Here is a 16,934-nt window from a genome sequence, read left to right on the forward strand (position 1 = left end):
GAGAGAGAGAGAGAGAGAGAGAGAGAGAGAGACATGGTGGTGGGGGGGGGTGATTTTCCCAGACTCTGAACAAAACCCTGCCTCTCTCCATCGCCGCTGCTGGCTGTGCCGTCCCTTTACGCGGAGAGCATTACGCATCAGTGGACTATAGCGCAAGGACTCCGCACAACACCGCACCTAAAAGTCTCTTAGGAAACCGTATCACCCGTCCTTTCCCGGACTGCTTTGGACCTAAAGGCATCCCGCGATCTCCGAGAACTCTGGACAACTACTCTTCTTCCTCCCCCTCTTTTTTTTTACCCTTGGATCTATAGCTCGCGCCTGTGCTTTAAAATGCAAGTCGGACGCAAATCGTGTTGGAGGCAATTGCAGGCTTCTTTTTTCAGACTGCTGTGTCTTATCCCCACAGGATTCCCCGTCCGGAGCGTGGATATGCAGCGGGCCACCGACAACATCACCATCCGCCAGGGCGACACAGCGATTATAAGGTAAGAGTCATCCTCCAACTTTCCTCTCCTCCCGTTTCCCTCCGGATTCTCAGCAGCATCCTCCTCCTCCCGCGAGCAGGCAGCTGCATCACTTTATGTGCTGCCTTACTTTGTTGATCCCTGACGGGTGGCTCGATTTATATTTTCCACAAGATTACGAAGAAGTAAACGGAGATGGGAAGTGTTTTGATGGGAGCTGATTCGCTTAGGTTTCCAACTTTTATCCCACCCACCAGTCCCGACGAAAATCCCTAGATGTCTAAAATATACATAACACTCCTGTTGTGCCCCATCCCTATATGTTACCGCCAGTTTTGCAGTGATGTAATCGCTCTCTTGGGGGATTTACATGGCTGGAGCAAAGCTTAAACGCCTTCGCTGACATGACGCACAGAGCCGCTGTCTGTTACTTCACTCAGAAAGCTCTTGATGAGGCGAAGTGCGTCACGGTGTCCGGAGATGCCGTTTGTGTGTGTGGATTAATGATTCGGGACACAGACAAGAGGATGATGCGAGGCGACACAGAGTAGTTTGCACTTCTACTTCGATGTTACGGTTTACTGTGGGATGTTTAGTGAACCAGTTGCAGCCTGTATAGGTGACGAGTAAGTGAAGCACCGTCAGTGTCAAGAGTCCGTTAATCCCTGATCGTAAAGCTTTTGTCTGTTACGTGGAGTCAGTTTGTGTGTCCGTAACAACCCCGCATCCCACTTAATCACTTCCCAGACAATGCAAGCTGTCAACTCAGTGGTATTGTGATACTGCTGGGCAGATGTCAGTGACCACGTGATCGGAGCCATGTGTTTGTGGCAGGCTATACATGCGTGGGGATTTAGATTTGGTTGGCTTTAGTAAACAAGGTGCTTTGCCCCCCCCCCCAAAAAAAAGGGATGTACTGTAAGGAAGTCCAGGGGCATAATAGGCTGCACACTGAAACACTCAATCACATTGATTTTTTCCTCTCCCCCGCATTCTTACTCCGTCCTCACCCCTCTTTCTCTTCCATGGTGCATTTACAGTACAGCCACCCAGTCTTGTCTAATGAGTGTGAGAATATACAATGCAATTATGGGATAGACCTTTAACACAGCCTGTCAAGAAGCCTGCAGACACACAACCACATTCCCTCATGTGCATGCACACACACACACACACACACACACACACAAAAGGAATGAGTGAAATAGGTGCCATCCATTCAGGTATCTGCTGATCAAATTAGTCTATTGACTCAGTTACTGCTGAACTCACCGCAGGTCACAGCTATTTGTTTCACTTTCCAAATCCAATTGACTGCGTCTTTGCTATATTCAGCCGTTTAGTCACCGAGTCAGTCTGCTTCCTTTAAAGGTAACAGCAGGCTTTGCACTCAGCCAGAGCCAAATTAGATTCTCTTTTCCAAGAAAACACCTGCATCCTAAGTCCACCATTTCACTATTATCTCAGATAAACGATCTCTGAATAATTATCCGTGGTAATCACTCAGTGAGTGTCATAATTAGTTTGATGTTTCTAATGTATCTTGTTGGCATGAGTGATCGGTCTTATTTATTGTCAGTTACGCAACAATAAACTGCATGCCAGATCCCTGTGGCTCCATTGAAAAACACAACAATTTTTCACACCCATTTTCCACCTGACAAATTGAATGTGGGGGGGGGGGAGTAACACAAGGGCTAAAATGTGAGAACTTTGAGCAGGGGTGGGAGGCCGTCGGCTAGTAATTTGTCGAGCTACACAGTGTATCTGATTCCATAAGCTTGGTTTTGTGAAGGCTGAAGGGATATTGGTGACCTGGGGGTTTAATAAGGCCCGTGCTCCTTTAGTGGAGCCTGTGGCTTCAGTCGTGACATTCATGGCACAAGAGGAGAGATGGTGGAGTAGAGGAACAGTATGTGGCCGAGCAACCGCTGTGACAGACTCACACAGCAGCAGGCCCCCGCTACTGAAATGAGAAGGGAAATGTATTTTTACCAGGGGCCCAGAACTGTGTCATGCTGAATAAATAAGCAAACTAAGTCTTTTCCCTTCATGCTTAAAACTTTCAGATTTGCAGCACTACTGTGGCTCACTGTGAAAGCCTGTGTCAGAGGTGTTTAAGCTTTATAATGGCCGGGGATCAGTTCATGTCATGAGCGCGTTTAATACAATACTTTGGTTTTGGGTGGTACATTCTAAAAAAAACCTAACCCATTCTCCCTCCGACTTCATCAAAAGTGAACATAAACTAAATATTGACAGATCTCCACCAACTGTTGGTGCCTATAGGGAGCAGCAGTGAATCTAAATTGATTTTCACTAGCTCGTCTTCTGTCTTACAAGACTGAAATTCTGTGGTAGCCTGTTCTCCTTTAAGTCAGCATCAGATGTAAAGATTTAGCTACTCTTAACCTTTTTTCTTTCCTAAACAGGCCATCGAGGGGTTAATCTGAAAGAGCTTATTCTTCTGAAGACAGTCACTGTGTTTGACTGGGTTAAATAAACATTTCCACACCATGTGAAGTGATTTAGAGCTCATCTGATGGGATTAAACTCTAGTAACCACAACCGTAGCAATGGTAAGGTTTTGTAATGTACTTTCTTAGGATCTCTAGTTGGTCTTGTGTAACATGCTTTACTCAGAAGTAGCCATGTTAGCATGCCCCATCCTCAATTCTACTCTTTTAATGATCTGGTAGCTCTGTGTTGAGTTCAAAGATTACCGACTATCTGGGTCTTACATTTGTCCCCAAGCTGTCTTATTGCTCTAAAAGGGGGCTTTTTTGAAAATTTGTATCTGCTTGAAGTGACATTTGCCCCTGGAAAGCATGAACATAAGTCCCAGCATATTAAATCTAGGTCTGTGTCCCAGCAGTCGTGTTTCAGACCTATAAGATTTAGGTCACTGAAAAACACGCCGTATTTCAGAGCCCCCTTCCACGGTGACGTAGCCTGTTTTTCACAAGGATGATGCCAACAAGTGAAATCAAACTCTCCTCATCCTCGGCAAGTCACAATAGGAATCTGAGGAGAAGAAAGAGAAAAGTTTCTCCACGTTTCTTTAAGCCATTTATGTTTTACAATAGTTTACTTTTTAATTGCTTTTTTTTGAGTCACTCACTCCGCAGTGGCCTTAAGGGGAAGGTTGCAATGTCAGGCGAAGCCCTTGTAATTGACAATTGCTTATTAAAGCATTAATGACACAGTCTCTGTGATTGCTCTCCTCTGGGTCAATTATCTGCGCTTTGACAATACACTCTGCCTGACTTGTTACTTTCAGGGAAGATGATTCTGCACTTGTGCTTTCCCCCGGAGGACCTACGTAAAGACTTAACCCAGAGCTCTGCCTTTAATTTGAGTCAGAGTCGGCCAGATATTATGTATGTAAAATCTGCTAGAGGCTCCGACACAACACAAGACATGATGTTAGTCTAATTTGAGATCCAATACAATTGTATTTTCATTTGCATTATTAAAACCTCAACTATTGAACTCTGATGGCTGATGCATCTTTGAATGCTGCCTTGTGCATCAGCCGCACTCCAAAGAGCTGCACTTTTCCAACATGGAAACAAAGACCTTCCAGATGTTAGACATTTGCTAACATTCCCAGCAACCACACTGAAGTTGCCATGAGAGAATATTGCACAAATAAATAATTTTGAAAGAGAAAAGTTCAAGTTAAAAAAGGGAAAAATTGGAGGAAAAAACTGGATTGTCTGATGGAACGATGACGAGGTAAAAGCAACGTTTTTTATTTTTACAGGGAGAGTATGATCCATGTGGCAGCTGCTGCCACAGTACTGCATTGTTCTGAGCCTGAGTTTGTGAGGCTCTGTGACAGTTTACCTGCACTCTGTGTTGATAAACTCCAATAGATTAGAAATTAATTAATCAAACACAGTTAAGTCTAGTGTTGACCACCATTCCACAGAACTGAGCTGTAATCAACATTTCTTGCTGTCACATTAAGTTATGGTGAAGACACAGCACAGATTCATTTTCGCAGACAGCACAAACCTTTGGTAAGGTGACACTATGGGCAATACAGTCCAGGCCGTATTCTAAGTGGAGGGAGGAAAACAGGAAAAACAGATCAATTTCTGGATTTCCAGGCAGAGGGCAACAGTGCAACATAATTTGGGATGTCCAGCCCCCTGGGGGCCTCTATATTTCTCTCTACAGCTCATCAGGTCGGAGTGCTTTTTTTTTTTTACTCAGTTTAGAGCCTCCCTAGGACTCTCTCAGTCCATCTATCTCTTCATTGCTCGCTCCCTCTCTTTTTCTTTCTCTCTGCCAGCACTGAATCGTCCAGCTGCGCTGTCTTAACCTGATTCACAGAGTGAACATGAAGTCGAACGAGAGAACGGGGAAGAAAAAGAGGGCGTGTCTTTACGAGCACGATAAAGGAAAGACTTATAAAAGGGAAGAATGATGGCCAGAGAGCCCTCACCAAGAAAGAGAGACACAAACAGAGGGAATAGAGGAGAGTATGATGGGTAGAATTAGAGTGGAAGGGGTGGGGGAGGGCAGGGACACACAGTATTAGTACAATCAGCACAATAATCCCTTCTGTTCCAGCCTGGGCCGACGCAGGATTTTCAAATCAATTTCATTTTCGCTCATGATGCGACAGTGGGAGAGCTGAGTGGCTGCCAGTTGGGTCATTATCGTCTTGTCCCCATTTTGGCTTGGGACAGAGCAGAGGTGAGGAGCAAAGCTTCGGGGGCACGGGGACATGGGCTTTGGTTGATATTTTGCCAATTCCGCAAAGTTCCATGAAGCCTTTTGGAACGGCTCTGAGTCATCACAAGTTCCAGAGGCTTTCATCTCCGTCAGTAGGATCTGAATAATGGCCTGCAGAGACAGTGTGAAGTCTTTTGACATGGCAGATGAACAGAGTTCTGACGTTTTCATCTGAAACTCACAATCCAATACAGTTCAGTGGGCTGTCTGGGCCTCTTTCAAAGGCACCCAACCAGATATACTTTTAGCCAGTAGTTTGATGTTTGCTGGTTCATCCTCAGAAAACATACCAAGGCACTCACACTGAGCTCTTCATTATGTGTTTTCAACATGCTTTTTTCGTGAATAACTCAACCATGGGACCCAGACCTGAAATGTTTTTGATACAACTGAATATTAAAGCAGTGCTTCTCCCTAAAAGCAATTCCACTCCATTTCCCCCTTTACCTAGGCTTTTGTTGGGCAGGCCAGACTGTCTCTAAGTGCATATTTAAACTACTCAGCAATTTCTCACAGGCTCTGGCTACCTATAGGCGACGGCAGTAGAAGTGGAGTGGAAGAGTATTCTTATTGCTCTCAGAAAACCTCAAAATGTCAGAGTGCTTCGGAGCTGCAGTAGATGTAGTATAAAGATGGTTCAGACACAAAGGGTGTGTTTCAAGTAATTACTATCCATGCCCTGATGTACTGTGCTGTGTGGCATACAGCAACACCTTGTGTATGTCTTTCCCACTCTACTGTATAAGTTTATCTTCTGTTCAGCCAGGCTTGGTCATTGCAATGCTTTCGTCTTTCAGAGGTTTAGCGCCATTACTTGTGTGCGGTTGTGATTAATTACAAAATCAGTACAGCTGCTTAAAAATCACAAGCACTTCAGGGGAAGTTTCCAACTCGACTGCCATTATCCAACCACTTTGCAGCAATTTAGCTGTTATGTAAAAGTTAAGAGAACAAAGCAGGAATTTGAATTAAAATTGACAAATTTCACTAGCACCCCTGTTTCACCCCTGACATGAAGTGGGACACATGAAAAGGGACAGTGAACCCGGACTGAGCTCAGTTCAGCTGGAGCTGTGGAAACAGGTTAAATACATTTAAGTCTGTCAGTCAGTCAGGATGAATTCAAATTAAAGCTGAAACATGTGGGATTGACTTGTGATGACTCCCGTCCCTGCAGCTGTAAATCCACATGGCTTTAAAGCAGATTAGAGGCCCGCAGTAAGTATAGTCCTGGATGAGCACACTCATTGTTTACCTCCCATCTCTTCCAAGATCAGCAAAAATCTGCTTACTGACCCACTGACACATACAGTACAAGATGGCATCACACTGTGATGATAGATGTGGTGTCAGAGAAGTGAACGTGTCATCAGTTAAGTGTAATGTTTATTTAAATTATACATTCGTTCATCATACGTTTCTGGATGAGGGTGTTCATTGTGGCAAAGCTGCAGCATAACCAGACACCACAACTGTTAATATACACGCCTCAATAACACAATAGACACAGAGCACAAGTTCTGCCTGCTTTCTTACAAAGCTGTAAAAAGCACAGCTGCAAGGAAGGACAATGACGAAACTATTAAAGCATGTTTTTAAAGTGCCACATGAGCCAAGGTTACTTTTTCCAATCATGAATGATGATTTTTTTACCCAGTCAGTGTCTCTGAATAAATCAAGCTCTCTAGTTTTTCAGATTTTTGTCACAAATGAAGTGTTGTGTGCCACTTAAGCCACAAGAGGACATGACAAACTAATCAATGATACTTGTACAGATGTTGGACATGTATTGTTATGTTTTATTTTTTAGCTGAAAATGTAATTTTTCATTTATAACTTCATACATATACATATATATATATATATCATTGTTTTGTTTATGAAGGGAATAACTGTGTTGAAATTGTATTAGTCTACTTAAAATATATTTTCAATATGCAATGGGGGCTACACTTTGTCACAGTAACTTAATGTGAGTTTGTAACACTCAGTGATCTGGAACTCACTGGAAGTGTGTAGTTTAGCAATATGCAGAAGTATTGAGTGGTCAAGTTATCTTGAACGCTACTCATACTTGAACGCTACTCATACTCAACCCATAATGTGAACCGCTTTTTGTGATAATGAAATTATTAACATGATTACTTGCTTGGTTAATCACTTCAATGTCCCATCATTTTATTTTTTTAATGACAAATATACGCAGTGTTATTGATGATAAAAGTCATTCGCCTAATACGATTTGAAAAATCTCCCATTGTTACTTACCAGGGTTTGTCTAATTTTATTTGAGAGTGAGGTGCTTGTTATCCCCAGATATATTCAAATGGTTTGGTCTAATACAGCTTATGATGAAAAAGCAGCTGAAGGCTGCAGTTGCAAAGTGAATTTCCATCAAACGTGTTTATCTATAGAATTCACTCCGCATGAACAACAACAGAAGAGCAGCAAACTCTTGAACTCCTGATTGATTATGATATTTAAAGTAAATTCTGTTTCAGATTTTAAAAGGAAAGATGAAATATGATTATATTAGAGGATAAAATGAGTTGTTCCTATGGTTATTCAGATTAATTCCATCAGTGCAAATTACTTTGGAAGCAATTAGTGCACGAGGGAAAACAGCCAGTTTGTGGGAGTGAAGTTATTGAAAAAGAAAAACAAAAAGTGCCCATGCTTGTGAAAACGAGCATTCTCATGCGTAGTTTGCCACATCATTTAATGCCAGCACGCTTGTTTTGCTCCACATTTTAACACTCAGTCCACTGCTTAGGCCGCTCACGTGTGTTTTTGTACTCAAGCATCAACATTATAATCGCAAGACGGATTTGAATCAGTATAATGAAAGTAGCCTTTATTGTTTAGTATCACTGCGTAAAGTGAGCTTTTAGCTGCATACCCATATTCTGCACTTACTAATGCCCGTGAAATGTTGCATGCACCTCTAGGGAAACTGTTTGGATTTGTTTCAAAGGCATGCAATAAGTGGCCTTAATGGCAACGTGTTTTGATCCGCATTATCCCACTGAGTTTTACTTTCCATTTCAAAAGAGAAGCATATGAAAAGGCCACAGTGGTAAAGGTGTATGAGATTAATGACAGTTTCTCTCTGGAGCATTTGGCATTTAAGGAAATGGGGATGACTCCATGGCCTACTTGCTCTGCTCTGCGTTCTCCTCTGATTTGTATAACATAAATGTGTCAGATGTGTATAAGTTTAACTGAAATACTTGCTCATTGTATACAGTGTGGCATCGTTACATTTAACTTTTCAGCATTTGCATCAACAAGCAGGAAAAGAGAAAAGGAAATCAGTATTGCTTGTCTCATTTGCCACTCATTATTCCCATTCAATTCAATATAATCCTCTACCCAATGGAACAACATTGTTTTCAATTACTGGAATCTCACTTGTGTCTCTGCATGGTATACAATTACCTCTAATTAAATCAGGTCCCCCAGTGAGTAGCTCAGGTATTGATCGTTGCTAGCCCCCCATTCATAAACCTTCCTCTACCTTTTTTTTTTTTTTTTTAATGTACCATTGACCCTCAACAAAGCCTTCTTGTCAGCTGCCACCTATGGGCTTGTAGTGAGCTCGATCTGACCCAGGACTACATCACAGGCGTGACTAATTCATTATTACCTGATGTTCAGCACTTAAACTACATTAGCTAAAGCACTGCGGTGCACTCACATTTAAAAGACTGTGCATAAAGGCTTTCCCATCACCTGAGGACAAGGGGTGGCATTTGCCAGCATCTCTCTGGCAGCACATCAGGGAAAGAGCAGCAAGCAAAGAAAACCTAATGAGAGTAAAGTGGTGGTTGGTCACGTGTTTTCATACCAAAGTTAGAGTTTTGCAGAATATATTAGACGGAATTATGCTTTTTGCACTATTGTGCTGAAATGGAATCTAGTGTAAAGTCACTGCTTTGCTGCATCCATACAACTCAGTGTTTTTATGTGTAACACTGGCTACTCAGATTAGTCAGTAGTATGAAGGGAACCACTTTCAGAGATAGATTAAAGGCCTTGATGTAAGTGATATTTTGGGAGTTGGCAGGATAATCTGTTACACTGTTTGTCACCTTACCCCAGTTTTCTCCAATAGGTGCAGTAAATTTGTTTATGACTTCAATTCATTGCTAAGTGGGTGTTGCCATGCATTTTGAAAATCATTTAGTATTGTTAAAGTCTATGCGTTCCCATCCTTGAAATGATTCATATATTTTACTGCTCCATTACGCTCTATTTATAACATTGTTGTTTATGAACGTCAGTGTCTCAGTATTACTTGGCCTGAAGGACGTTTCTACTTGGCTTTCAAATCCACGTCTTTGTGCAACTTAAGCATTTAGGTGCCTGAAAAGTTCATTAAAGTTGTGTTAAGTTTTCAATTTGCTTAATTACTATAGCCCCTAAAATGAAGGAGTTTGCAGACATTTGCATCTTATTGCTTTGACTCACAATGCCGGAGGACGTAACGCAATGTGGTATGCCTGAAGTAAACATTGTACCCAAAGACTAGGAACAGGTGGCCAAGTACAAATACACAGTCCCTTGGAGAGATGGCAGTACCAGCCTTCCTTTGTGTCTTCAAACAGAAAGGAAACAAAGGAAGGAAAGCGCTCAGCCTATTTAACCATGGCTTGGTTCAGAGTCTTATGAGCCATTGCTCAAAAATAATGTCTGCTTTATTTCTTGAGGGCATTTTCATTCAATTTTTATATCCCTGCAACAGAGGCTGTCAAAAATAAATCATACACAGGAAAGGATGGTGTTGTGAGTTGTGTGATGATATGTTTGGCATGTTTGAAGGGGAGTGAGCAGAAAAATTTGTTTTTCGAGGCTTGTATTTGTATGTATTATTATGGCTTCTATATACACCCACAGTATGTTTGGGTATGTGTCCATTTCCCTTATGTTTGTGTGTCTCCCACTAACGCCTATGTGAGAAGCCTACTGTACCAGGGTTAAAGGGATTAGAAACCTCTATGGTTATCCAATCAGCCGTGGCAGACTACGCCAAAAAGGGTTGGCGGACACACTCTATTGACTGCACCATGGACCAAAATCATCTTTTCTACCATGTTGTATTATCGAAGAGGATGCATAGTGCGACCATGCCGCTCCATTCGGACTTTTGTGGCTTCACTTAATCAATATTTACATAACACATTAAGCAGATATTTTCAAAAGTCTGAAAATCTGAAGAAGCTTCCTCTGATGTGTGTGTGTGTGTGTGTGTGTGTGTGGAGGTGTGAGATGCATCTACCATGCCTCAGTGAACTCTGTCTGACTCACTTTTAGAGCATTGATTTTGTTTTTTATCCTGCATCTTCACATTACATTTTGAATTACGATTTATTTTTTCAGTGAAAGGCTGATTTTGCAGCCCTCACCTAATTTAGCAAACTAATATGCTTTAAAACACGCCCTTACATACCCTCTGTGAAGATTTCCTTGATCCTTAAAATGGACTCTTTGAAGAACCACCAGAGGCTACAGACAACACCTGATGGTTTCACATGATTTGACTTTAAAATAGTTACTTAACCCACCAAAGCAACTCTCATGTTTAGAGGTGAGGCGGCAGAATCATTTCCTTTAGCTTACATTTCAATCTCCACTATACTGTCTACACAGAATATACAACCAGGTAAACATAAATAGTTCTCAGTACTATACAATGTTATACCCTTTGTCAATGTATTACTTGTACTGTGAAAGCATTTTTATTGCACAGAAAAGAAAACAAAGAATCCCTCTCTGTCACTCTATAATACCTTTTTCTGTTATGATTGACTATGTAGCAGGCTTGTCCAAGTCTTAGACACAAATCCCCTCCATTTCTATTCAGATCCAGACTGAGACTCACTAAAGACTTCTGCCAAAGTGACACATAGGAAAGGTATGGTATTCACTGACTGCACACAGTGAGGGGAAAGTCTTCCTAACAGGACTTGCATAATAAAATGGTGCCAATAAAATGGTACAGCATGCAAATCTATTTTTTTTTCTTTTATTTATTCAAGGGTGAGGCTATTCAGAGCTCCGCATTATGGTAGATGTTATCCGTGCAAAGAGTTCAGCAGTACAGAATGGCTGCTGTCAGGCAAGTAAAGGAAGGCTTTTTCATCCTGGAACACCCCCAATGCAAATTGTGCTTTAGGGCACAAGGGTGCTAGCCTTAGCGGATTACCTTTTAATTGGAAGCATACATTTTGTGCTCACTGTTGGTGATAAATGGGACTATTTTTAGCAAATAAGACAAGAAATCATCTTAGCTCGTGGGGCTGATTCACGGAATAAATGAAAATATGCAGAATAAATGCAGAGCTCCCTTGCAGTGCTGTCTCGGTGAATTTGCTCCCGAGGTTCTTTTGTGATATGCTATTAGCTGACCAGCAACTATATGTGTCATGTTTGTACAACAACATTCTTAGCTTTTTTTGTCGGATAGTCAGCATTTTCCAACTGGCCCTGCAGTGCCCCGCTGTGCTCTCTGCGTGATGCACATTCCACTTCTACTCTTACTCTGCTCATAATTCGTCTCCTCTCTGCTGCTGTTCTCCTCTCTCTATTTATTTTGACGTCTCAGTTGTCCCAAACTAAGCTGTCTTCAAAACCTTAAATCTGTCATGGCCTTGTAAAAGGCATCATGACACTTTTGTCTCCTCAGAGAATGGCTTTTGGATATTTCTCAATGTATTTGGTCAGTGGCTTCAGTACATCTGCTTGTCTTTATGGTCTTAATGCTTTTTTATAATTTAGCCTTACCTTTCTGCCCCAGTTTGAACCTTTCTCAGTGAAGTGTGCGTCTTTGGCCACAAACTGAGCTGCCTCTCTCTAGGAGTGTTTCAGAGGGCCAAGCTAAGGACCCATATGCACTAGCTGCGTATTTTATTCTCTCTTTCTTTCCAAGTGAGCAAAGTGCTTTCCTCTGGGTCGTCTCTCTTTGTCCTAGACTTACAGCAGCTGTTATGGCCCATTGCGCCATATCTATATATTTCTTGGACACATTCTGAAGAGACTTGATACAAGGAAACCGGGCTTTCAACAATTATGTCACACAGCGCTATCGCAAAGACAGACTGATGAAAAGTTGAAGATGCAGCCAAGAAGTTATTGGAGTTCCTGCATCTTTCTCCCAAGAAACATTCTGTCATGCATTTATCATGCACTTCCTCCCTGATGGAAAACTTTGAGATTTTTTTTCATATGCCAGGACACTGAACAAAACAGGCTTGAGAATAATGGAGCCATCACACCTGCTACCCTGAGGACATAATGGGAGACCTACCCACAGCCCCCTCTGTTCTCTGCTGCCTTTCTGGAAAGGTCGAAACTGTTGTACTTCCCAGCACTTCAACAGTGTGTACATGTACAGTATATGGCAAAGCAGAGACCACGGGAAGATGCCAGCGGTGGTGATAATGACACAGGCAGAGGGGAATACAATCATGAAAATAATGATCATGTGCACAAGTAGGAGTACTGGTGGTGGTGCTAATAAATAAATGTGCTAGAGAATATTCACACATTAATTATGGCAATGAACTTTTTTCCATCATTATTAGCAGTGGGATGCTGTCATTAATGTCATTTTTGATTGGCTGTGCTATATTTACATCTTTTTTTTTGTCCTCATCCAGACTTCCACCGTTCTTCACACGAGGGTTCACCAAGAATTCTATCTCAGCAGCAAGGCAGATAAAAACCTTAATCCAAAACCTTAATAATAACCACGAAAATTATTTATTAAAAATTAATTCAAATATGAATCATTTTGGAGCACATGCGAGAACCTGTGTATTGAGTATTGAAGCCAAGATTTTATTTAATTATATATTTTTACAATTATTTTATTTTTTTCACCAATGCATTTCGATTAACATTAATGCAGTCGCGCTCTGCCTGGTCTACCTCTATCCTGGGGTCAATGCCTATTGCAGGAGTAACAGGGAGTGTAATTTCCATAGCTGGAAGTGCGAAAGTTTCACACCCAGAGCTGCTGTAGAGCTACGTGTCAGCACGATTCTGCAAACCAGTGTACAAATCAAAAGGGATACTAAAATAAAACGTGTGTGCCGTTGTCCCTAGAGCTTCTGGTCTGCAAGAACAAAACCCTTTCCAAGAATGTGTCAGTCACTGTGGCAACACTGTTTGGTTCAACATTGCAAGGAAACTAAAGGACGTAAAGTTGAATGGAAATAATTTGATAATGAACCCCATTGATTCCTTCACAATCTCACAATTCTCTGTTGGAAGAGCTGCACCATGGAACAAGTGAGGCGCTTCACGCTGTGCCTCCATACTTTACTGACAGTAAGACTAAAATACAACAGCAGAGAGTTTTATCATTTAGTGTGATATCATGCCACAACCCAAGAACTTGAATGTTCTCATCCAGGCTGGCACAAAAAAAAAAGAGAAAGAAAGAAATCTTGTGAGCAAACTCTTCTATCTTAGGGAAGTCTATTGATTCCATGAGTCTAAACGCAGTTTGACATGGTGGAAGATCTATAGCTCCATCCCGCCTGACTTATCTCTGATTCAGAGCTAGTTAATCCAGCATATGGAGCGCAGTGAGGGAGTGATAAATGTTGTGTTTGTATGCTGTGAGGAGAAACAGAGGGAGAGATCACAGGATACAAGAAAGAAGACACACTATCACAGCCGAGACAAAAGAGGCAGAACCTGAGGGACATGTTTCGGAGTGCACGCCTGCTGCTTCCGACGGTAGCGTTGACTAAGAGGTGTGTTAGCAACTGGGCTCATGGCATTTTCCAAGCTTATGTTTCTGTGAGTTAGTTCATGTTTGTGCACTCATGTCTGTTTTTAACTGATAACAAAATATTTGCTATAAAGTGCAGGTGTGTTAGTGTTAACATTAATACGTGTAGTTTAACATTACAGTAACATTCAGGGCTTAAGCACGTGTTATTTAATGCAGCAGAATTCGACGGCCCCCTGATTGCCAAAATCCACCAGGTGCCTTGGTATGGTTGCTGACGGAGACATCGAGACCGCCTGACCTGCCGATGCAATGCTTTTTTGAAAACATAATGAGCGCACTTAACCTTTGCTACACCTCGTTACGGAAGACAAAGAGACGTGATGCCAGTTTTGTCTATGACACACAAGTTGGCACTTGAAAGGAAATCAGCCTCATATGATTTGGCAAAGAGAGCGTGATGAGAGGCAGAGTGAGGAGAGACGTGGGGAGGGAGAGAGAGCGCGAGAAGAAAGAGATTGATCACTGAGTGGGCGGAAATGTCAGTGTGCTCCGGGCTATGCATTTCCCACATGTGGAAGCTGCCATTTGTGCTCTTTTTCACACTTCTGTCTAATGCTCTCTCAGACTTCCTGACCTCCAGTGTCTTTCACTTTGGCTTTATGTTTCTCTCTCCTACCCAACACAGGCACTTTGTTCTGTCTCCTACTTACATCACTCACAGGCATGTAGCAGACAATATTCCCATGAGAACGTACCTTTCCTTTCCTTTATAAGAAATGACTTGCCCACACTTTTAGGCTAATGCAAATCTTTATGACTAAAACGTTTTTCTCTCTGGTAGTGATATTTCGGTAATGCTTTAGCACAACTTCTTACAACTTCATTGCTGGTCCCTTCCTTTCATCCCCACCATCCTCCTCCCTGCATTACATTTTGTTACCTCTCCTCCTTATGTCTCACCGCTCCTGTCCAATTTTCTCCTCTCTGCTTCCTCCAGAGGAAGCCAGTGCTTCTCCTTAATTGACTGGTTTTGTCAAACTCCCATATCCACTGTTCAAGGGTTTGGGCTGGGAGAAGAAATATGCGTGTGCGTGTGTGCAAATGACTCAGTGTGTTTATTGTTGTCTCCCTATGTGTGTGTGTGTGCGCTCACAGCATATTACTGTGCTTTACCCCCTCATCTAAGCCTCCGCCAGGCACGTTAGCTCGCCCACCCAAGAAAGCCAGGATTTGCAGAGAGGGCCATAATTATAATCAATCATAAGGCAAAGCCACTTTTGAGACATGCAAGAGTTTCAGCCTCCAACGCCTCACTGCTGAGCAGCATGGGAGCCCGCCAATTAAGACCCCTCAGCTGAACACTGTATACACTCTGCTCTCACATTGTTGAGGAGGAGATCCTCTGGGCTTGTGCCAACAATCACCCAACATGTACTTATATACAGCAAACACAGCTGGAAGCATGGTGTTTGTTCTCTGCACAGGGTCGTTTGTTGATAGGATATTCATGGCGTGTACACTCAGTGGACGCCAAGCAGGCCGCTCGTTTTGCCTTCAGAAGAATCGGAGTTCTTCATGGCGTGGATTCCCATGGAAAAGTTTTGATCATATGTGTGTCACGCATCACTAAAACTGAATGTGTACGATGGCCATCATTACACAGCTACCTGACACAGAATGGTATTTGCAGTTTTGTTCCTTATGTTGGCAGTGCTGCACCAGTATTCTTTGTTATATTTTCAACAGAGCTCAGCGCTAATTTTGCCATATTTAATAGTAAAATTATAAAATCATCCAGCCTTATTTCCTGATTAGTTCTTTGCCAACAAGACGCCTGAATCTATCTTACATAAAACAAAGCTATTATGCAAGTGTGTCTTGCATCATCTCTCATTTTGGTCCTTTAAAAAGAACTCAATAAGAGGGCACACTCATGCGGAAGATTTCTCTGCTCCACTTTGATTACAGAGCTGGCAGGTTGAAGACAAAACCTACTTATGCATTTTCTACTGTGGGATCAGTGCGTGCCTTTAGGCCAAGCTTAGTGCCAGATGCACTGGCCCCTGTGACAATCTCCCTAATCTGATTAATCTCTATCCACACACCACATCATATGTACTGTATTTGTGCAGTGATATTTCTTGCTAGTATGTGTGGGTTTAGACTGTGACCCCCATTGATTGGATGGAGAGATTTGTTAAGCAAGATTCCTAGCATTTAAATGTGGATATGTTTACATGCATGTTTTCAGCATGTACATACAGGTTTAGCGGATGTGTTTATGCGTACATCATACAAATGCCTGCATGCGTGTGTGTGCAGGTCTTTTAAGTATGCGTGGGTGCATGAACACACTAGTGGATGCATGTGTAGATGAGAGTGTATTGAAAAGTGGAAATTCCTCCAAGTTACACATATAGGTCATAGAGGCATGTAGGCTGGAGCATCATCAGTCTTGTTCCAGCAAAATAATGATTGAGGCAAAAGGGCTCAGATCGGAGAGGAAACATCATTTCCAAAAAATGAGGAGGTAAATTACCATCAGTGTAGGTTGTCTCTTAGCTAATGACAAAGAGGTTCTGCAAACATATGCAGGTTTTTAGTGTTAGCCTCCAAGTGGATGAGCTAAATTCAAGGTGGTTATTATCATCTCACGAGAAACATGCAGCTTTTCTGGCCTTTTCACAGTGAAGATAAGATGCCATTGTGTTTGTCCATTGGCATGTGTCTGTCTGCCTCGGAGTGCGCTTATTGACTTTGCCATTATTATTTTTCTCAAAGCAGAATGGGGAAAGGTTGGCTATATCTGTGCTTACAAGCTGTGGTAGTGAGTGGTACTCTGCATGTATTTGTGTTCTTATGTGTCCCCTGTGGTGTGCATTGGAGAGTGGAGGAAAAGGGCAAGGAGGCACTGGCTAAGTCATTAGCACAGCAACAAGTTTGCGGCCTTAATTCCCAGCTGTGGCCTGTTCTGTGCA

The 16,934-nt window shown here is 42.2% G+C and overlaps 1 protein-coding gene across 1 annotated transcript in view; it reads left to right on the top strand.

Annotated features, from left to right (window-relative positions):
• The first annotated feature begins 333 nt into the window (after nucleotides 1-333).
• The window catches only part of lsamp (limbic system associated membrane protein), a 166,458-nt gene continuing 149,857 nt past the window's right edge, over nucleotides 334-16,934 (top strand). The window contains exon 1 of the mRNA XM_070905620.1: nucleotides 334-488. Within this exon, the coding sequence (XP_070761721.1) occupies nucleotides 334-488 (155 nt within the window). The remainder of the gene's footprint in view (nucleotides 489-16,934) is intronic.

The sequence above is a fragment of the Enoplosus armatus genome, chromosome 5, assembly GCF_043641665.1.
Source record: "Enoplosus armatus isolate fEnoArm2 chromosome 5, fEnoArm2.hap1, whole genome shotgun sequence".
NCBI lineage: Eukaryota > Metazoa > Chordata > Actinopteri > Centrarchiformes > Enoplosidae > Enoplosus > Enoplosus armatus.